This window comes from Pelophylax lessonae (assembly GCF_965119305.1).
Source record: "Pelophylax lessonae genome assembly, chromosome: 7".
Classification (NCBI taxonomy): Eukaryota; Metazoa; Chordata; class Amphibia; order Anura; family Ranidae; genus Pelophylax; species Pelophylax lessonae.
Genome location: NC_138774.1, coordinates 299,438,731 through 299,460,325, shown reverse-complemented (window position 1 = coordinate 299,460,325; position 21,595 = coordinate 299,438,731). Strand labels below are relative to the sequence as shown.

General features: G+C 50.6%; 1 protein-coding gene across 2 annotated transcripts in view; it reads left to right on the top strand.

Annotated features, from left to right (window-relative positions):
* The window catches only part of RAB41 (RAB41, member RAS oncogene family), a 40,336-nt gene extending 23,730 nt beyond the window's left edge, over positions 1-16,606 (top strand). The window contains exons 4-8 of one of the 2 annotated variants that reach the window (XM_082263840.1): positions 1,357-1,465; positions 4,193-4,304; positions 9,729-9,822; positions 13,839-13,905; positions 16,261-16,606. In XM_082263840.1, coding sequence (XP_082119966.1) covers positions 1,357-1,465; positions 4,193-4,304; positions 9,729-9,822; positions 13,839-13,905; positions 16,261-16,325 — 447 coding nt within the window. In that variant the 3' untranslated portion in view covers positions 16,326-16,606. The remainder of the gene's footprint in view (positions 1-1,356; positions 1,466-4,192; positions 4,305-9,728; positions 9,823-13,838; positions 13,906-16,260) is intronic. The other variant, XM_082263841.1, reaches the window with a different exon arrangement.
* The last annotated feature ends 4,989 nt before the right edge of the window (positions 16,607-21,595 follow it).

Genomic DNA, 21,595 nt, shown 5'->3' with positions numbered 1-21,595 from the left:
GGTTACAGTGAATGTTGGTGGAGGCGGGATTACAGTGAATGTTGGTGGTGGAGGCGGGGTTACAGTGAATGTTGGTGGTGGAGGCGGGGTTACAGTGAATGGTGGTGGAGGCGGGTCACAGTGAATGTTGGTGGTGGAGGCGGGGTTACAGTGAATGTTGGTGGTGGAGGCGGAGTTACAGTGAATGTTGGTGGTGGAGGCGGGTTACAGTGAATGTTGGTGGTGGAGGCGGGTCACAGTGAATGTTGGTGGTGGAGGCGGGGTTACAGTGAATGTTGGTGGTGGAGGCGGGGTTACAGTGAATGTTGGTGGTGGAGGCGGGGTTACAGTGAATGTTGGTGGTGGAGGCAGGGTTACAGTGAATGTTGGTGGTGGAGGCGGGGTTACAGTGAATGTTGATGGTGGAGGCGGCGTTACAGTGAATGTTGGTGGTGGAGGCGGGGTTACAGTGAATGTTGGTGGTGGAGGCGGGGTTACAGTGAATGTTGGTGGTGGAGGCAGGGTTACAGTGAATGTTGGTGGAGGCGGGGTTACAGTGAATGTTGGTGGAGGCGGCGTTACAGTGAATGTTGGTGGAGGCGGCGTTACAGTGAATGTTGGTGGAGGCGGCGTTACAGTGAATGTTGGTGGTGGAGGCGGCGTTACAGTGAATGTTGGTGGTGGAGGCGGGTCACAGTGAATGTTGGTGGAGGCGGGGTCACAGTGAATGTTGGTGGAGGCGGGGTTAGAGTGAATGTTGGTGGAGGCGGGGTTGCAGTGAATGGTGGTGGAGGCGGGGTTGCAGTGAATGGTGGTGGAGGCGGGGTTACAGTGAATGTTGGTGGTGGAGGCGGGGTTACAGTGAATGTTGGTGGAGGCAGGGTTACAGTGAATGTTGGTGGTGGAGGCGGGGTTACAGTGAATGTTGGTGGTGGAGGCGGGGTTACAGTGAATGTTGGTGGTGGAGGCGGAGTTACAGTGAATGTTGGTGGTGGAGGCGGGGTTACAGTGAATGTTGGTGGTGGAGGCGGAGTTACAGTGAATGTTGGTGGTGGAGGCGGGGTTGCAGTGAATGTTGGTGGTGGAGGCGGGGTTGCAGTGAATGGTGGTGGAGGCGGGGTTGCAGTGAATGTTGGTGGTGGAGGCGGGATTACAGTGAATGTTGGTGGTGGAGGCGGGGTTACAGTGAATGTTGGTGGTGGAGGCGGGGTTGCAGTGAATGTTGGTGGTGGAGGCGGGGTTACAGTGAATGTTGGTGAAGTGCTCTTTGTGTGTCTCTCTTCAGCTCATCTCTTTGTGTTTCCCTTTGTGTTCACCTTCCCCCTCCTCACACAATCTGCCCCTTGTCTCCTCCTGCTCTCCTGGGTCTGGTACCAGCAGGTGCGGCTGCAGCTCTGGGACACCGCCGGACAGGAACGTTTTCGCAGTCTGATCCCCAGCTATATCCGGGATTCCACCATAGCCGTGGTGGTGTATGACATCACAAGTGAGTTCCTTTCATATACTTCCTCTCATCTTCCATTGGGGGCCATCTGAACGTCCTAAGGGCTCACACTAGCGGTTGAGGGGTGGTAAAACCCACGTGGCTGAGCTGCCTTTTTAACCACCCCCAACTGCTCACTCCTTTAGCAGCAGTGGCTGAGGAGGAGGAGGAGGGGGGGTGTACACAGGCCATAATGTTTTGCTTAATGAGGAAGTAAGCTTCTTCTACTGACTTTTACCTATAGGTGATCCTATAATAAGGCTTACCTGTCACTAGTGTAAATATCTCCTAAACTTGGACCATTTAGGACAGAGATCCTCAAACTACGACCCTACACATCCCATGAGGCATTGTAAAACTCACAGACATGACTGAGCATGATGGGAATTGTAGTTCCTGAACAACTGGAGGGCTGTAGTTTAAAGACCCCGGATCTAGGAGATATTTACATTACACACAGCCAGTGACATGACTGACGCATGCGCTCTGAAGGAACGACCGCCCTATGCTGTCCCTTCCAAGCCCTGTGCCGTGAACGGCGGCTCCTGCGCAGGAGTGACATCACCGTGGCTCTGGCCAGTCACAGTGCTGGAGCTCGCAAATCCGGGATCAAGATGGGTTAAGATGGAAGCGGCTGCAGAGCTGACATCACGGTGCTGGAACAGCTTAGTTTCAAGGTAAGTTTCACAATGTGCTAGTATGTGATGAAGTGATCTGAGTGGCTAAATTGGTCCCACCCCCCTCCCGCCACCGCCTCTCCGGTCCCATTGTGGTGCGGCCGGCGGTGATGGCTGCCTGGGAAAGAGGAATGGATGTCATTCCCCTCTCTCTGTAACCCTGGAAACCGGGAGCGACGAGTATTACTTGACCAGCCGCCAGAGAAGCAGCCGTTTGGACTGATCCCGGTCCAATCGGCTACATGGGGGGGGGGGGGGGGCAGAGAAGAGATTTGGGGATTCTAATAGACCCCAAATCTCTCCATAAAGAGGACCTGTCATGGCCCATCCTATCACATGTTCATACCTGTGACCCCCAGCTGCATTCTTCATTATCCTCATCCCCACCCTCCTCACCCCCACCCTCCTCACCCCCACCCTCCTCTCCTCACCCCCACCCTCCTCTCCTCATCCCCACCCTCCTCTCCTCATCCCCACCCTCCTCTCCTCATCCCCACCCTCCTCTCCTCATCCCCACCCTCCTCTCCTCATCCCCACCCTCCTTTCCTCACCCCCACCCTCCTCTCCTCACCCCCACCCTCCTCTCCTCACCCCCACCCTCCTCTCCTCACCCCCACCCTCCTCTCCTCACCCCCACCCTCCTCTCCTCACCCCCACCCTCCTCTCCTCACCCCCACCCTCCTCTCCTCACCCCCACCCTCCTCTCCTCACCCCACCCTCCTCTCCTCACCCCCACCCTCCTCTCCTCATCCCACCCTCCTCTTCCTCAGGCTCATCCCCACCCTCCTCCTCCCCACCCTCCTCTCCTCCTCCCCACCCTCCTCTCCTCCTCCCCACCCTCCTCTCCTCCTCCCCACCCTCCTCTCCTCCTCCCCACCCTCCTCTCCTCCTCCCCACCCTCCTCTCCTCCTCCCCACCCTCCTCTCCTCATCCCACCCTCCTCTCCTCATCCCCACCCTCCTCTCCTCATCCCCACCCTCATCTCCTCATCCCCACCCTCCTCATCCCCACCCTCCTCATCCTCATCCCACCCTCCTCATCTCATCCACCTCCTCATCCTCATCCCCACCCTCCTCATCCTCACCCTCCTCTCCTCATCCCCACCTCCTCTCCTCATCCCCACCCTCCTCTCCTCATCCCCACCTCCTCATCCTCATCCCCACCCTCCTCATCCTCATCCCCACCCTCCTCATCCTCATCCCCACCCTCCTCATCCTCATCCCCACCCTCCTCATCCCCACCCTCCTCTCCTCATCCCCACCCTCCTCTCCTCATCCCCACCCTCATCCCCACCCTCCTCATCCTCATCCCCACCCTCCTCATCCTCATCCCCACCCTCCTCATCCTCATCCCCACCCTCCTCATCCTCATCCCCACCCTCCTCTCCTCATCCCCACCCTCCTCTCCTCATCCCCACCCTCCTCTCCTCATCCCCACCCTCCTCATCCTCATCCCCACCCTCCTCATCCTCATCCCCACCCTCCTCTCCTCATCCCCACCCTCCTCTCCTCATCCCCACCCTCCTCTCCTCATCCCCACCCTCCTCTCCTCATCCCCACCCTCCTCTCCTCATCCCCCACCCTCCTCTCCTCATCCCCACCCTCCTCATCCTCATCCCCACCTCCTCTCCTCATCCCCACCTCCTCATCCTCATCCCCACCCTCCTCATCCTCATCCCCACCCTCCTCATCCTCATCCCCACCCTCCTCATCCTCATCCCCACCGCTCATCCTCATCCCCACCCGGCTCTCCTCATCCCACCTCCTCATCCCACCCTCTCATCCTCATCCCCACCCTCCTCATCCTCATCCCCACCCTCCTCATCCTCATCCCCACCCTCCTCATCCTCATCCCCACCCTCCTCATCCTCATCCCCACCCTCCTCATCCTCATCCCCACCCTCCTCATCCTCATCCCCACCCTCCTCATCCTCATCCCCACCCTCCTCATCCTCATCCCTACCCTCCTCATCCTCCTCACCCCCCTCAGGGGAAGACGATCGATCAGCATACATTTTATGAAGGGATTCTGATATTTTTCTTCTTTGGCGCAGATCTGAATTCCTTTCAGCAAACCTCCAAATGGATTGATGACGTGCGGACAGAGAGGGGAGGTGATGTCATCATCATGCTTGTGGGAAATAAGACGGACCTGGCAGATAAGAGGTAATGACAGGAAGGAAAGCTTCAGTCTGTAACCCGCGGCAACCACTCATCTTCCTGGTGAAATGTTTCCTCTTTTCTATCGCCTCCTATTAAATTCAACCAATAGGATTGAAGGTGGAAATGTCAGTATGAATAAATTCCTGACATGTCACAATATACAGCAAAACGAAAATCTCCACCTTTTATGTTTAAAAAAAAAGATATCAGTTTGCTGCAGGCAGAGGAAGAAGGCATTTCCTCCGTCTCCCCTCTCCCCATGACTTTGCCTAGGCTGAGATGATGTCATCAGTCTGCTGCAGGCCAGAGGAGGGATTTCCTCAGTTTCCTCTCCCCCAGTGCAACATTGTATCTTTGTAGAGGGGTGCCAGGAAATCAGCTTTGATGTGTTTATTCATATAGAGCAGGGATATGCAAACTGTGACCCTCCCAGATGTTGTAAAACTACAAGTCCCATCATGCCTCTGGGTGTCAGTGTCTTTCTGTGCCTCATGGGACTTGTAGTTCTGCAACATCTGGAGAGCCTTAGCAGACACGCTTATTTTGTTTTTGGTTGTGGGTCTATATTGATTGATTTGCCGTCTGTGTCCTGCATCTCCTTATACTTTTTTTTATGCTTATTACACCATAACTATATGTAAGGGTTTAGAATCCCAACTTTGTGAGATGTACGAGGCCACGCCCCCATAGAGTGCCACGCCCCCATAGAGTGCCACGCCCCCATAGAGTGCCACGCCCCTAAATCAAATGACAAGGGGAAGGCACAGCATTATACATAAAACACCATTTCTTTATTATTCACTTATACATCATAGGATTAACAGTACAAATATTCCAACAGATTCACAACCTGGTAATACATCATATTTAAAAAAAAAAAAAAAAATATATATATATATATATATATATATATATATATATATATATATATATTGCTTGTGGCCCGACGCGTTTCATGGACATAATCCACAACTTTTTTTTTTTTTTTTTTATATTTATTCATCCAATAAAATATTATTTATGCAGTGGCAGTAAGCACAGAGCCCCCCTGGTCTGCATGCGTTGTGTTTATTACCATCCATTCTGTTTGCATTGATTTCTTATTTTCTTTACATGCTGTTATTTTTCTTCATGTTTCTTTTTGGTTTGCTGTATTTTTTCTTTTATTTTTCATTTCCGTTTCATTTTGGTTTTGTTCCATTGCTTATAGACAGGTTTCTGTGCAGAGGGCGAGAGGCATCACGGGGGACTGAATGTCTTGTATAAAGCAGGATGTGTTGTCACACAGGTACGTTCCTTGCTGTGACCAGCAAAGCGTAGTCTGCGCTCCGTTACCCTCTCCAGGGCGCGGTGTCAGCGCTTTACAAAGATGGCGACTTATTGTGACTAACGCCTGGAGAAGCCGCCGCTCACATGCCCATGATCTGTCCATGTCTGTGGGCACAGGTGCCAGCCTATTGGAACTCCCCAGGGAGACCAGCTGAGCTCTGATGACATCAGTATTGGTAAAACTTTATTGTTCTGGTCAACAACACATTTAGATAGACAGACCCTCCTCAGGTCCGGTGACTCATTCATATACATAATCTACACACCTCTCTCTCTCCCTCTCGCTTTCTACCTCTCTTTCTCCCAACCCCCCCCCCTTCCTCCCTCCCTCCCTCCCTCCTTCTCCCTCTCCCTCCCCTCCCTCTCTCTCTCCTCCTCTCTCTCTCCTCCTCTCTCTCTCTCTCTCTCTCCTCTCCCTCTCTCTCTCTCCCCCCTCTCTCTCTCCCTCCCTCTCTCCCTCCCTCTCTCTCTCCCCCCTCCCTCCCTCTCTCTCTCCCCCCTCCCTCCCTCTCTCTCTCCCCCCTCCCTCCCTCTCTCTCCCCTCCCTCCCTCTCTCTCTCCTCCCTCCCTCTCCTCTCTCCCCTCCCCCCTCTCCTCTCCCCTCTCCTCTCCCCTCCCCCCTCTCCTCTCCCCTCCTCTCTCCTCTTCCCCCCCTCTCTCCTCTCCCCCCCTCTCTCCTCTCCCCTCCCTCTCTCCTCTCCCCTCCTCTCTCCTCTCCCCCCTCTCCCTCTCTCCCCCCCCTCTCTCTCTCCCTCTCTCTCTCCCCTCCCCTCTCTCTCTCCCCTCCCTCTCCCTCTCTCTCTCCCCTCCCTCTCCCTCTCTCTCTCCCCTCCCTCTCCCTCTCTCTCTCCCCTCCCTCTCCCTCTCTCTCTCCCCTCCCTCTCCCTCTCTCTCTCCCTCCCTCTCCCTCTCTCTCTCCTCTCCCCTCCCTCTCTCTCTCCTCTCCCCTCCCTCTCTCCTCTCCCTCTCTCCCCCCCCCTCTCCCCCCCCCCCCCCTCTGGGGGAGAGGAGTGCAAATACCTGATTCATACCATTTGGGGGGGGGGGGGGTAAGGAGATGACTGACCGGTGCTGGCACCTTTCTGTCTGATGATCTGTGCCGGGGGGGGGGCAATTCTGACTGCACCTTGCCCTGGCCATACCTGCGCACCTGAAATCTCCTCTCCGCTCCTTCTGAGCTTTATACACAGCACATGAAATCTGGGGCACCAGTGTATACCTAAAAATAAAATTAAAAAATTGTGGGCATCCAATCAGAGGCTCAAGCCTGTTTTTTTTTTTTTTTTTCATTCAACCCAACCGGCTGAGCAAAAAAAAACTCAGGAGCTTGCAAGGAGCTCTCTGTACTAACTATCCAATATTAGTGCAGCGATCTCCCTGCAGAGCTATTGTGTTCTGACAGGGCGACTGCTCCACCCCCCTCCCCCAGGTGGTACACACTGGTTCTGACAAAACCCCTTCTTGTATTTGGCCAATGGCTGAGGGCGCTTATCGGATGCCAGTCAGCAGACCATTTAAGTAATGCCCTTTGACAGACGGTGGCCATTCGGCCAGCTTCTGGCTAGATACGGGAAGGGGTTTTGTCGTTCAAAATAACATTTGTTAGGTGAAATAAAACTGGCTCCTAACTTTTATAGCTGCCTCCTAGATTTAAAGGAAATTTGTCCAGCCCCCCTGTATCCATCGAACTCCTAATAATATCTAGCAAAATGTAAATATGTATATAGGCACAGTAACCTGCTAAGAGAGACAGCCTGTGTGTCTTATGTCCTGAACAATAAAGTTTTACCAGCGCTGATGTCATTCGGGTGCAGCCGGTTTCTTCACTTCCGGCACTTATTGTGACTAAACTGCTGATCGGCACTGAAGTTGGTGAGAGACGGCCGACCAATCGTGTAATGACCCCCCTTCCATGTCTGATATTAGAAGCTGTGAGATCACTCACGTTTTCTGCAGTGTCAACTTGCTGTAAATCCCGATTTTAAGATTTGTCAAAGCAAAAAGCAAAAAAAATGTTCAGCGCATCTCTGCAGCACATCCCTTTGTAACATGCTGTAAATATAGAAAAATATCCGATCCACCAGAAATCCAATGAGCTTCGAATTTCTTGTACTGAGCCGACAACACTCTCTGCTGCACTGAAATCCTAAGTAGTGTTGTCAGCCCCGCCCAGCTCTCACCTGCCTGCACTACAGAACACCCCCCACCCCCCTCTCAGTATATGTGGAAACCCTCTTAGAGTGTGACTATATCAGCACAGGCTCAAATAACATATTACAAAGCTACAAGTATGAAAAAACTTTTTGTACAAACATCATAAAAAAAACAATGCAATTCATAAACAGCGGGTGATGCATTCACAAATAGAAGAGTATTATCATACAAATGGGAAACCCAAAATAGCCAGAAAGTAAACACCTGACATCTCTCTCTAACCCCCCCCCCCCTCTACTTCCCCCCCCCTCTACTTCCCCCCCCTCTACTTCTCTCTCTACTCCCCCCTCTTTCTCTACCCCCTCTCTCTTTCTCTACCCCCCTCTCTCTTTCTCTACCCCCTCTCTTCTCTCTACCCCCTCTCTCTTCTCTCTACTCCCCTCTCTCTTTCTCTACCCCCTCTCTCTTTCTCTACCCCTCTCTTCTCTACTCCTCTCTCTCTCTCCCTCTCTCTCTCTTCCCCCCTTCTCTCTCTCTCTACCCCCCCCTCTCTCTCTCTACCCCCTCTCTCTCTATACCCCCCCCTCTCTCTCTCTCTACCCCCCCTCTCTCTCTCTCTACCCCCCCTCTCTCTCTCTCCTCCCCCCACTCTCTCTCTCTCTCTCTACCCCCTCTCTCTCTCTCTACCCCCTCTCTCTCTCTACCCCCTCTCTCTCTCTCTACCCCCCCTCTCTCTCTCTAACCCTCTCTCTCTCTCTCTACCCCTCTCTCTCTCTCTCTACCCCCTCTCTCTCTACCCCCTCTCTCTCTCTCTACCCTCTCTCTCTCTACCCCCTCTCTCTCTCCCCCCTCTCTCTCTCTCTCTCTCTCTCTCTCTACCCCCTCTCTCTCTCTCTCTCTCTACCCCCCTCTCTCTCTCTCTCCTTACCCCCCCCCTCTCTCTCTCTCTACCCCCCCCTCTCTCTCTCTCTCTCTCTCTCTCTCTCTCTACCCCCCCTCTCTCTCTCTCTCTACCCCCCCCCTCTCTCTCTCTCTCTACCCCCTCTCTCTCTCTCTACCCCCCTCTCTCTCTCTCTCTACCCCCCTCTATCTCTCTCTCTACCCCCCTCTATCTCTCTCTCTCTCTCTCTCTCTCTCTACCCCCCCCTCTCTCTCTCTCTCTCTCTCTACCCCCCTCTCTCTCTCTCTCTACCCTCTCTCTCTACCCCCTCTCTCTCTCTACCCCCCCCCTCTCTCTCTACCCCCTCTCTCTCTCTCTCTCTCTCCTCTCTCTCTCTCTCTCTCTCTCTACCCCCCCCCCTCTCTACCCTCTCTCTCTCTCTACCTACCTCTCTCTCTACCTACCCCCCTCTCTCCTCCCCCCTCTCTCTCTCCCCCTCTCTTCTCTCTCTCTCCCCCTCTCTTCTCTCTCTCTCCCCCTCTCTTCTCTCTCTCCCCCCTCTCTCCCCCTCTCTTCTCTCTCTCCCCCCTCTCTTCTCTCTCTCTCTCCCCCCTCTCTTCTCTCTCTCTCTCCCCCCTCTCTTCTCTCTCTCTCTCCCCCCTCTCTTCTCTCTCTCTCTCCCCCCTCTCTTCTCTCCCCCCTCTCTTCTCTCTCTCTGGGGTTCTGTAGTCCAGCAGAGCTGACAACGCTTCTGAGGATTTCAGTACAGCAGAGGAAGTGTTGTCAGCTACATACCCATACAGGAAGTGAGGAGCTCCCTGGATTCCTGGCAGATGGACCGATATTTTAATGTACTTGCAGCATTTTTAAAGAGACCAAACCTGGGGGGTTGTGCATTACAGAGATGTGCAGCATATTTTTATTCATTTTTTCCGCTGACTAACCCCAGAGTACACGCCTATCTTTGCTTTTTTTGAATGGCTGTGCAAATAGGGAGTGGGAGAGGCCTCCATAGCTGACTGTAATATATCTGTTTTTATCTGTTGTCTTCATATTATAAATAGACAAATCACCACCGAGGAGGGAGAGCAGAGAGCCAAGGAGCTCAGCGTGATGTTCATTGAAACTAGTGCCAAGACCGGGTACAATGTCAAGCAGGTAAGTGTTCCCCCTTTAACCAGCCGATGTGCGGGTAGACACACTTAGCTGAGATTGTTCTCACCTTATGGCCTCGTTCACATGACATAGGACAGCGCACACCTGTGCAAGGGCCATGTTTACCCGCAGGGAGACGCACCGTGGTTCCATGCAAAACCAGGCAGGCAGTCCCATTGATATCTATTGGAATGCAGCAGCCGCAGCTCCCATTTAGATATCCGTGTGGGCACAGGTGCATGTCCCCGAACTCACATTGTCTTTCTGTGCGTCTGCTGCATTCCATTCAACATCAATGGGACCGCCTGCATGAGGATGTATGGGACACCTGTGGATCTTCATGTAGGTAAACATGGCCCTTGCAAGGACATACACTATCGTACATCCCATGTGAATGAGTAGAACTGAAGGCAAAACTTTTTTTAAATTCTGGATAGCGTAAGGGAGAGTTATAGCACCTGTCAGTTTTTTTTTTTTTTGCTATCTTTGTCCCATTGGGGAGATTTCCCTTCATTTTCTGTTCCAGAGCCAAACAGGAAGAGAGGAAATCCCTGCATTTGACAGGATCACCAGGACCAGTGGTCCCCATTGTAAGATTTCCCCTCTACAGGCAATCCCCGGGGTTACAAACATCCAACTTACAAACGGAGGGAGACAACAGGAAGTGAGAGGAAATCTCCTCCTAGGAAGGGAAATTCACTCCTATAAGAGTTCTCATGGGAGAAAGATGTCTCCACTGAAGCTTTATCACCAATCCTTGTTTCCACAACAACCCAAAATTTTCAAAATCCAGTTGTCATAAGGTCAGAAAGTGAGGTGAAATCTTCTGAACAGAGGGGCACAGACAGCAAAATTAATGTTACAGGGGTGGTAATTCTTCCCTATGCTATCCAAAAAAAAAAACCTAAAAATTATTATTTTGGCTGGAGCTACACTTTAAAAAATTTACCTGTTCAGACTTACAAACTAATTCAACTTAAGAACAAACCTACAAGTCCCTATCTTGTTTGGAACCCGCGGACTGCTTGTATTTCTCTTCTTTGGACAATCCAAAATTAGTGATTTTCTTTCACTCTCGGTGATCACAATAAACAGGACAAATTGGGTGAATCTCCTTAAGATGCACAGATAACTCCTTAGGGTGCACAGATAACAATCTGACAGGGGGTCTAATCCCTCTCTACTCCATCCAAAACTAAAAAAAAAAAGAATAAAAAAAATTTTGCTTTCAGTAATATTTTTTTTTTTTATAAAGTTTATTGAATACAGCCAGATACAGGTAAATGCAGAAGACATTAAAGCGGTAGTATCCCGCTTTTTGACACTTTTACCTACAGGTAAGCCTATAATAAGACTTACCTGTAGGTACAATTAATATCTCCTAAACCGGCACGGTTTAGGAGATATTTGCAGTGCATGCAGCCGCTCACGCGAGCGGCGCATGCGCTCTGAAGGTCCAGGGGGACCTTCAGTTTTACTTGCCGGGAGCTTGCCGGAAAATCACTCCGTGCGCATGCGCGGGAGTGACGTCGGCGCGGCTCCGGCCAATCACAGCGCCGGAGCCGCCGAACCCGGAAGAGACGACGAGGGATCATGGCAGCGCCCGCAGCGATGTCCGGGGGTCCGTGTCGGGGCTTCGCTCTAAGGTAAGTAATACATAATGAGCTAGTATGCGATGCATACTAGCTCATTATGCCTTTGTCTTGCAGGTTTTTTTTTTTTTTTCAATTTTTGGGTTTACAACCGCTTTAATAGGGGTTTTGGCTTCACAGTCACAGATGTAAATATGTAGACAGACATAAGGGGGAGATTTACTAAAATTGGAGCACTGTACATAGTAACCAATCCGCTTCTTACTTCAGCTTGTTTATTTAAGCCTTGACCATAAAACCTGGAAGCTGATTGGTTTTCTATGCTGAGCTGCACCAGATTCTGCGTGCTCCAGTTTTAATAAATCTCCCCCCAAATTGTACTATCCACTTCCAAATATGACTGTGCAGCCCTATAGGCCCTGGTCATAATAGACCTGGTCAGACCTTCCCCCCAGCTTTTTCTCTGTCTTGAGAGCGTGGCGATTACTCAACTATAGAAAAGTTTAAATTAAAGCACGCTAAAAAATATATATATATATATAAACCAGTGCTACCTGCAGCTGCTGCTCACTTAGGTAAAAAACCAAGACAGAATGAAATATTATGAAGACAGCGCTACCAGGAATGTGAATAAATAAATGATGCAATCAATAAATAAACAATACAAAATCATCCAATTCATAAATGTGATAATATATAAAGTGCACTAGTGGTAACAATAATGTATCAATTTATACATATGAAAATGCAAAATATCAAAGGTTGTTTGCATTGCTTTAAGTGCAAAGGTGCTAAATAAAGTGCAGTCCGAAAAAATATAATCCACTAAGAATATCAATAAGGTGCTGGACAAAAAAGTGCTTGAAGTGCTCCACACGGTGACAAAGGTGCTTCAAACGACCCTTTTGGGGATCCACTCACCAGATTTTAAAGATAATCAAGCCTCAAAGAGCTGTGGTTCTCCAACATATAGCCCATAGGGGATGGTTGGGTCAGCAAACCTCCAGCAAGCCCAAGAAGGGGCTATAATTAGAGGGTGGAGGTTTGCTGACCCAACCATCCCTATGGGCTATATTTTGGGGCACCACTGCTCTTGAGGCTTGATTATCTTTAAAATCTGGTGAGTGGATCCCCAAAAGGGTCGTTTGAAGCACCTTTGTCACCGTGTGGAGCACTTCAAGCACTTTTTTGTCCAGCACCTTATTGATGTTCTTAGTGGACTATATTTTTTCGGACTGCACTTTATTTAGCACCTTTGCACTTTAAGCAATGCAAACAACCTTTGATATTTTGCTCTTTCATATGGATAAATTGATACATTGTTACCACTAGTGCACTCTATATATTATCACATTTATGAATTGGATGATTTTGTATTGTTTATTTATTGATTGCATCATTTATTTATTCCCATTCCTGGTAGCGCTGTCTTCATAATATTTCATTACTCAACTATGCCAGCACAGAGCACTGCAGGGGGAGGGCAGAAAGCAGAATTTCCCACTAAGAGAAAAGGACGTTCCTGTGCAAAGATTGAATGAGTTATGAATCACAAAACTTGGGGAGGATCAGGAATAGAATGGAATACGGTGGGTTGGGAATTAGGATCAGGAATAGAATGGAATACGGTGGGTTGAGAATTTATTAGGATCAGGACTAGAATGGAATACGGTGGGTTGGGAATTAGGATCAGGAATAGAATGGAATACGTTGGGTTGGGAATTTATTAGGATCAGGACTAGAATGGAATACGGTGGGTTGGGAATTTATTAGGATCAGGACTAGAATGGAATACGGTGGGTTGGGAATTTATTAGGATCAGGAATAGAATGGAATACGGTGGGTTGGGAATTTATTAGGATCAGGAATAGAATGGAATACGTTGGGTTGGGAATTAGGATCAGGACTAGAATGGAATACGGTGGGTTGGGAATTTATTAGGATCAGGACTAGAATGGAATACGTTGGGTTGGGAATTAGGATCAGGACTAGAATGGAATACGGTGGGTTGGGAATTTATTAGGATCAGGAATAGAATGGAATACGGTGGGTTGGGAATTTATTAGGATCAGGAATAGAATGGAATACGGTGGGTTGGGAATTTATTAGGATCAGGAATAGAATGGAATACGGTGGGTTGGGAATTAGGATCAGGAATAGAATGGAATACGGTGGGTTTGGAATTTATTAGGATCAGGAATAGAATGGAATACGGTGGGTTGGGAATTAGGATCAGGAATAGAATGGAATACGGTGGGTTGGGAATTAGGATCAGGAATAGAATGGAATACGTTGGGTTTGGGAATTTATTTGGGATATCTAGCTTGCAATACTGGCTTGCATATATGAACACTGACACAGAGGCAGGAATTTAATGTTGCAAACTTAACAAATCATTGATGTGCATTCATCTTCTTATCATTCCAGCTGTTCCGCCGCGTGGCTGCTGCTTTACCCGGCATGGACAGCACACCAGAGAAGAGTAAAGAGGACAGTATCCTTTGTCATGGAGGAAATGCAAACAGTTCAGTTTGTTTAAGTCATGCAAGCAAATGCGTTGTATGTCTAAAGCCTGAATACAGAGGCGGTTGATTTATCCCTCCCTGTATAGTTATATTCCTTCACCCCCCTGCTGCTCTTTTCAAAGAGAAGTTCGGAAATTAAAAAAACAAACCTACATACTCACCTAGGTGAATGCAGCATCAGTCCAATTCTGCATCTGTCCCCCCACTGATCGCTCAGTTCTCAGCCTCCAGAGAGCGATGATGGTTAGTCACCGCTCTCTGCTCTGTCCCTCCAGCGCTCAGTAGAGCGCCAGACTGTGGCTGTTTTAGGCTATCAGCGACTTGAGAGGCTGAGCCAGCTACCAGTCGGGCATCTGGGTAAATCCCCACTGTAAAGTCAGGATCTTTCCAGGGCCTGGACCAGCTGAGTGACATCAGCCAACAACAGATTCTAGCCTGCGGTCAGCTGAATTGGGGTCACAAGAGTGCAGAACTAACTATGGCTTTGGCCATGCTTCTCCTTTCAGGGTCGGGATCAAAAGGATGATGATATATAGGATTTATATAGAGTTAACAGTCTGTACAATACTATGGGAGACACTGTACACTTGCAATGCAAGACCAGGGTTAGATGGGCCCTGATACTGAGAGCTTACACTCTAAAAGGGAGAGGCAAATGATGCGTAGGGTAGTAAATGTGGGGGGATGAGTTGATGGAGAAAGTAAAGGTTCAGTTGTTAGGTGGAGGTGGGATAGGCTTCTCTGAACAGGTGAGTTTTTAGGACGGACAGGGGTAGGTAACCTCGGCACTCAAGTCCAATGAGACATTGCAAGACTGTGACAGTCCTAGGCATGTCTGGAAGAGGTCTGATGGGTTTGTAGTTTCATTACTGCAGGAGTGCTGAGGTTGCTCATTCTTGGAGTAGGAGATAGCTATACAGATTTGGGTAGGGAATTCTAGAGGATGGGAGATGCTCTGAAGAGATTGGGGCAGGGAATTTCTGGTTGATGGGAGAGTCTCTGGACAGATAGGGAGTTGCAGAGGATTGGAGAGGCTCTGGAGAAGTCCTGGAGGTGAGTAGAGAGCTAGAGAGCAGGGGGTCTTGGGAGGAGCGGAGAGGACGGTCTGGGTAATATTTTGAGATGAGGTTGGTGATGTAGCTCAAGGCAAAGTTGTATAATTTATTTTTTGGAGGGATTGTCAGAGAGGGGTGGAGGACAATGAATGGAGGTCAGTGGAGGGATTGGCAGAGAGGGGTGGAGGACACTGAATGGAGGCCAGTGGAGGGATAGGCAGAGAGGGGTGGAGGACACTGAATGGAGGTCAGTGGAGGGATAGGCAGAGAGGGGTGGAGGACACTCGATGGAGGCCAGTGGGAGTGATAGGCAAAGAGGGGTGGGAGACCCTAAATGTAGATCAGTGGAGGGATTGGCAGAGAGGGGTGGAGGACACTGAATGGAGGCCAGTGGAGGGATAGGCAGAGAGGGGTGGAGGACACTGAATGGAGGTCAGTGGAGGGATAGGCAGAGAGGGGTGGAGGACACTCGATGGAGGCCAGTGGGAGTGATAGGCAAAGAGGGGTGGGAGACCCTAAATGTAGATCAGTGGAGGGATTGGCAGAGAGGGGTGGAGGACACTGAATGAAGGCCAGTGGAGGGATTGGCAGAGAAGGGTGGAGGACACTGAATGGAGGCCAATGGACGGATTGGCAGAGAGGGGTGGAGGACAGTGGAGGGATTGGCAGAGAGGGGTGGAGGACAGTGGAGGGATTGGCAGAGAGGGGTGGAGGACACTGAGTGGAGGCCAATGGAAGGATTGGCAGAGAGGGGTGGAGGACAGTGGAGGGATTGGCAGAGAGGGGTGGAGGACACTGAGTGGAGGCCAATGGAAGGATTGGCAGAGAGGGGTGGAGGACAGTGGAGGGATTGGCAGAGAAGGGTGGAAGACACTGAGTGGAGGCCAATGGAAGGATTGGCAGAGAGGGGTGGTGGAGGACACTGAACAGTTGGTAAGGAGGACCCGTCTGGTAGCAGCATTGGGGATAGGCTGTGTAGAGGTCGGCCTATGAGAAGGGGGGTTGCAGGAAGTGGATTTCGTACATTGGACAATTGAGGAGCATGTGACGTGCTCCATGTGACGTGCTCCATGTGACGTGCTCCATGTGACGTGCTCCATGTGACGCGCTCCATGTGACGCGCTCCATGTGACGCGCTCCATGTGACAGCTTATTTCTGCCTGGAGATGTACAGGGCCAGAATTTCCACCCTCTCTTACTCTGACATCAGACCGCATAGTACATAGCCCTTCTATAGGAGTCTTCTTTCCCTTAACCCGCCCTCTGCAGTGATTGACATCAAGTTGGAGAAGCCCCCCGAGCAGCCAGTGACGGAAAGCGGCTGCTCCTGCTAACACCTCCGGATATTCCGCGGTCTGCACCGGAGATCCCGCTGCCGTCCAAATGCATCAAAAAAAAGGAAATCAAAGTGTCTATTTATCTCTTAGATTCCCAGTGTGTGGATGCAGTGTGTGCTCCGTCATCTTACGGGGGGGTGGGGGGGAGGGGTGTGTGGGACCCCTGGGAACAAAGCCACAAGCCCGCCTCATCTCACTCAAACTGCATGGTGTTGTGTACGGTTGAAGAATGAGATTTTCTGTATGTAGAGTTTTTATTTCTTGCACTTTGGGGCCCCCACCCTCGCCTAGGACCGTGGGGGCCCTCTTAATTCTCTCAATGTGACAAACGTTAATGGAAAATAAATTTGTGCCGACATGTTCTTGTTTGTGGCGGTGAATGAGCCAGGATGCAGCGTTGGGAAAGGGATGCACGTCGCACCTTCGATCTCGTTAGTACAGGAAGGTGTTTGTACAAAGTCGAATGTTTTCTTTCAGATTATTTGTTTCCAGATTATTTCTTTTCTTTTATGGGTAAAGTTTTTATTCAGAATTATTTTTGTATCAGATTTCTAAGTCCTTGCGGTAAGTGATGCGCTCTCCTCCGTCACTGTTTGCACTATGAAAGGTCTGCTGATATAACGATCGGATTTATTTAGAAAGTTCCTCTTAAAGCGGAAGTAATCCTCACATCATCTGCGGTCAGGTAGTACTCGTAGCAGCCGTGGCGCAAATCCTCCATAGCCCCTTGCTGTGACATCACGCGCATTCTCTCATTCCCTCCCGGCACCTCAGAGAGACATGCTGAGTGCTGGGGATATATTTCTATCTCCGGTATGGCGCTCAGCTTGCAATTTCTCCTTTTGAAGGATGTAGGTCTTCATTACGAATGGGTCTGATGCTGCCACCTGCAGGACGTTGGGTGCAACTAAAACTGCGCCAGAGGGGGCGCCCTTATTTTTCACTCAAATCCCACCTGACCACTGACGTCACTGGGCTTAGGTATGGATGGGTTTGATGCTGCCACCTACAGGACGTTGGGTGCAACTAAAACTGCGCCAGAGGGGGCGCCCTTATTTTTCACTCAAATCCCACCTGACCACTGACGTCACTGGGCTTAGGTACGGATGGGTGTGCTGCTGCCACCTGCAGGACGTTGGGTGCAACTAAAACTGCGCCAGAGGGGGCGCCCCTATTTTTCCCTCAAATCCCACCTGACCACTGACGTCACTGGGCTTAGGTATGGATGGGTTTGATGCTGCCACCTCCAGGACGTTGGGTGCAATCAAAACTGCGCCAGAGGGGGCGGCCCTTTTTTTTCACTCAAATCCCACCTGACCACTGACGTCACTGGGCTTAGGAAACTCCTCGCAGTGCCATGGCAGCTCTGAATCCAAAGCAAGGCCTCTGGAGTGCTTTGATCTGAGCATGTGTGAGATTTAGGGGTGAAGCGGTGTTGAGGGCAGAAGGAGGTTTAGGGATAGAAAACGCAAGAAAGCTACCAAGATGGCGCTGGCTTCAGAGGAAGTGGGGGAGAAAATAACTACTACAAAAGAAACAAAGTATAATTCCTGATAATGGCAGTTAAAGTGTTTTTCGAGCGTTTGTTTTTTTGGTAAACAGATTCTGACTTTTCTGGTGCCGGTCTGCGGGGTTTATTTCCTCTTTAACTGCTTATGGGGTGACTTCATGGAATAGAAAAGCGCTCTAAATCGGGAAGTCATGTAGCAGATAAAGATATTGCATGGGGCCATTCTCTGGTCACCTGTGCAGGAGTCCTGGGGCCATTCTCTGGTCACCTGTGCAGGAGTCCTGGGGCCATTCTCTGGTCACCTGTGCAGGAGTCCTGGGGCCATTCTCTGGTCACCTGTGCAGGAGTCCTGGGGCCATTCTCTGGTCACCTGTGCAGGAGTCCTGGGGCCATTCTCTGGTCACCTGTGCAGGAGTCCTGGGGCCATTCTCTGGTCACCTGTGCAGGAGTCCTGGGGCCATTCTCTGGTCACCTGTGCAGGAGTCCTGGGGCCATTCTCTGGTCACCTGTGCAGGAGTCCTGGGGCCATTCTCTGGTCACCTGTGCAGGAGTCCTGGGGCCATTCTCTGGTCACCTGTGCAGGAGTCCTGGGGCCATTCTCTGGTCACCTGTGCAGGAGTCCTGGGGCCATTCTCTGGTCACCTGTGCAGGAGTCCTGGGGCCATTCTCTGGTCACCTGTGCAGGAGTCCTGGGGCCATTCTCTGGTCACCTGTGCAGGAGTCCTGGGGCCATTCTCTGGTCACCTGTGCAGGAGTCCTGGGGCCATTCTCTGGTCACCTGTGCAGGAGTCCTGGGGCCATTCTCTGGTCACCTGTGCAGGAGTCCTGGGGCCATTCTCTGGTCACCTGTGCAGGAGTCCTGGGGCCATTCTCTGGTCACCTGTGCAGGAGTCCTGGGGCCATTCTCTGGTCACCTGCGCAGGAGTCCTGGGGCCATTCTCTGGTCACCTGCGCAGGAGTCCTGGGGCCATTCTCTGGTCACCTGCGCAGGAGTCCTGGGGCCATTCTCTGGTCACCTGCGCAGGAGTCCTGGGGCCATTCTCTGGTCACCTGCGCAGGAGTCCTGGGGCCATTCTCTGGTCACCTGCGCAGGAGTCCTGGGGCCATTCTCTGGTCACCTGCGCAGGAGCCCTGGGGCCATTCTCTTTTCACCTGTGCATGGAGCCCTGGGGCCATTCTCTGGTCACCTGCGCAGGAGTCCTGGATCCATTCTCTGGTCACCTGTGCATGGAGCCCTGGGTCCATTCTCTGGTCACCTGTGCATGGAGCCCTGGGTCCATTCTCTGGTCACCTGTGCATGGAGTCCTGGGTCCATTCTCTGGTCACCTGTGCATGGAGCCCTGGGTCCATTCTCTGGTCACCTGTGCATGGAGCCCTGGGGCCATTCTCTGGTCACCTGTGTAGGAGCCCTGGGGCCATTCTCTGGTCACCTGTGCAGGAGCCCTGGGGCCATTCTCTGGTCACCTGTGTAGGAGCCCTGGGGCCATTCTCTGGTCACCTGTGCAGGTGGAAGTGTTGGTGTTGCCCATAGCAGCCAGGCCGGTTTAAATCCTCCAGTTTTTTTTTTGTTTTTTCCCTTCATTTGAACATTGTTTTAGCCAGTCCCCTGCCAGCATGCTACAGAGGAGGACACTTTCTCTTTTTGTGGAAGCAGAAGTTCTTTTTACATCCCAAAATGATCACACATAATATTTTGGAGATTGTCAGAGACTATGGGCATGCTACTAGAGTTGGTCAGAGACTGTGGGCACGCCACGGGAGAAGGCTAGAGATTGGGGGTGTCACACTGAAGATGGTCAGATACTGCAGACATAGTACTGGAGACGGTCAGAGAATTCAGACACACTACAGGAGACGGTCAGAGACTTTGGACACAGTACAGGAGACGGTCAGAGACTTCGGACACACTACAGGAGACGGTCAGACTGTGGGCACGCCGCAGGGGACGGTCAGAGACTGCGGGCACACGCCACACCACAGGGGACGGTCAGAGACTGAAAATATGTATGCTATAGGAGTTGTTGGAGATTGAGGACATGGTTCTAGAAAGAATACATGGCACTGCTAGAGATCATGGCAATAAGGAAACACAGCTTAATGTCTGCAGGAAGCCCAAGGGCGACACAAAGTGGCAAAGGGCCTCATGGAGCCCTCAGGCTGCTGGTTGGGCACCCCTTTTCTGAAGCATCTCCTAACAATGGTAAACAGAAGACGGTGGAATTGGGTAATCGGTATCTCTGTACTTTGTAGAAGGTATATAGGAGTAGGAAGGGAGGTCAGATTTGTCTGTATGTTAGAAGACCACAGAGCACGTGACCCCAGCCTGTCCTATTCTACTTCTTCGAGAACGTGGGCGTATCTGATATGACAACATCTAGGAGAGGAGACCACAGAGGACGTGACCCCAGCGTGTCCCATTCTACTTCTTAGAGAACGTGGACGTATCTGATATGACAACATGCAGGAGAGGAGACCACAAAGGACGTGACCCCAGCGTGTCCCATTCTACTTCTTAGAGAACGTGGGCGTATCTGATATGACAATATGCAGGAGAGGAGACCACAAAGGACGTGACCCCAGCGTGTCCCATTCTACTTCTTAGAGAATGTGGACGTATCTGATATGACATTCAGGAGAGGAGACCACAGAGGACGTGACCCCAGCGTGTCCCATTCTACTTCTTAGAGAACGTGTACGTATCTGATATGACAACATCTTTGAGAGGAGACCGCAGAGGACATGACCCTAGTGTGTCTCATTCTACTTAGAGAATGTGGACATATCTGATATGACAACATCTAGGAGAGGAGACCAGAGAGGGCGTGTCCCATTCTACTTCTCAGAGAACGTGGATGTATCTGATATGACATTCAGGAGAGGAGACCAGAGAGGGCGTGTCCCATTCTACTTCTTAGAGAACGTGGACGTATCTGATATGACATTCAGGAGAGGAGAGAGGAGTAATTTATTCCTATTTACCAGAAAAGGGACCTTCCACACTTCGATGACATCAGCATTGGCAAAACTTTATTGTTCTGGACAAAGAACACAGAAGGTCAGCCTTCTGATTTTGACCTCCTCAATCCTCCTCTTCAAATTAACCTTATTGGGGTGAAACGTGTCAACATAAGCAGCATCTGTTGGACTCTGTGCATTGGTTGCCTGGAACAATAAAGTTTTATCAATTGTGATGTCATCAGAGTGCTGCCGGTCTCTTTCCATGGAGCGGGGAACACGCTCTGTTTGTCCAGCACCTGTGCCTACAAACGTGCACTCCCGGTGTCCAATATATTTCTAGTCGCTAAGCTGCCCCTTCACCCAAATTTGCGTTCAATAACAGGAAGTTCATAAATGATTTCCTGTCAATGGAGGAAAGGCCGCGCCCCCAGACAGGTGACGTCTACTAATAAAAACGCTGCACTAAATTAGCGATCTCGCCCCTTTGCTCCGACCTCAATCCTTTTTTATTTATTTATCTTATACGCTTATCTGTTTGCAGTCCTGGGACAATAAAGCACACAAAGCCGCCTGCGTTTTCTTCCTTATCGGAGACCTTTGAACGGCTCCTCTGCTTTGTGCTGCATCCTGGTCACGTCACCGCGCCGGTTATTTCTTTTATTTTTGTGTACAGGGTTGGTCCAGCAGCCTCCGGTCTGTCAGGTGTATCGTTTTATTGCAAATCACTGAATTGTACAAAAAAACTTAAAAGAATAAAAGCTTAAAAAATATTGATAATGGATTAATGATATAGTGAAGA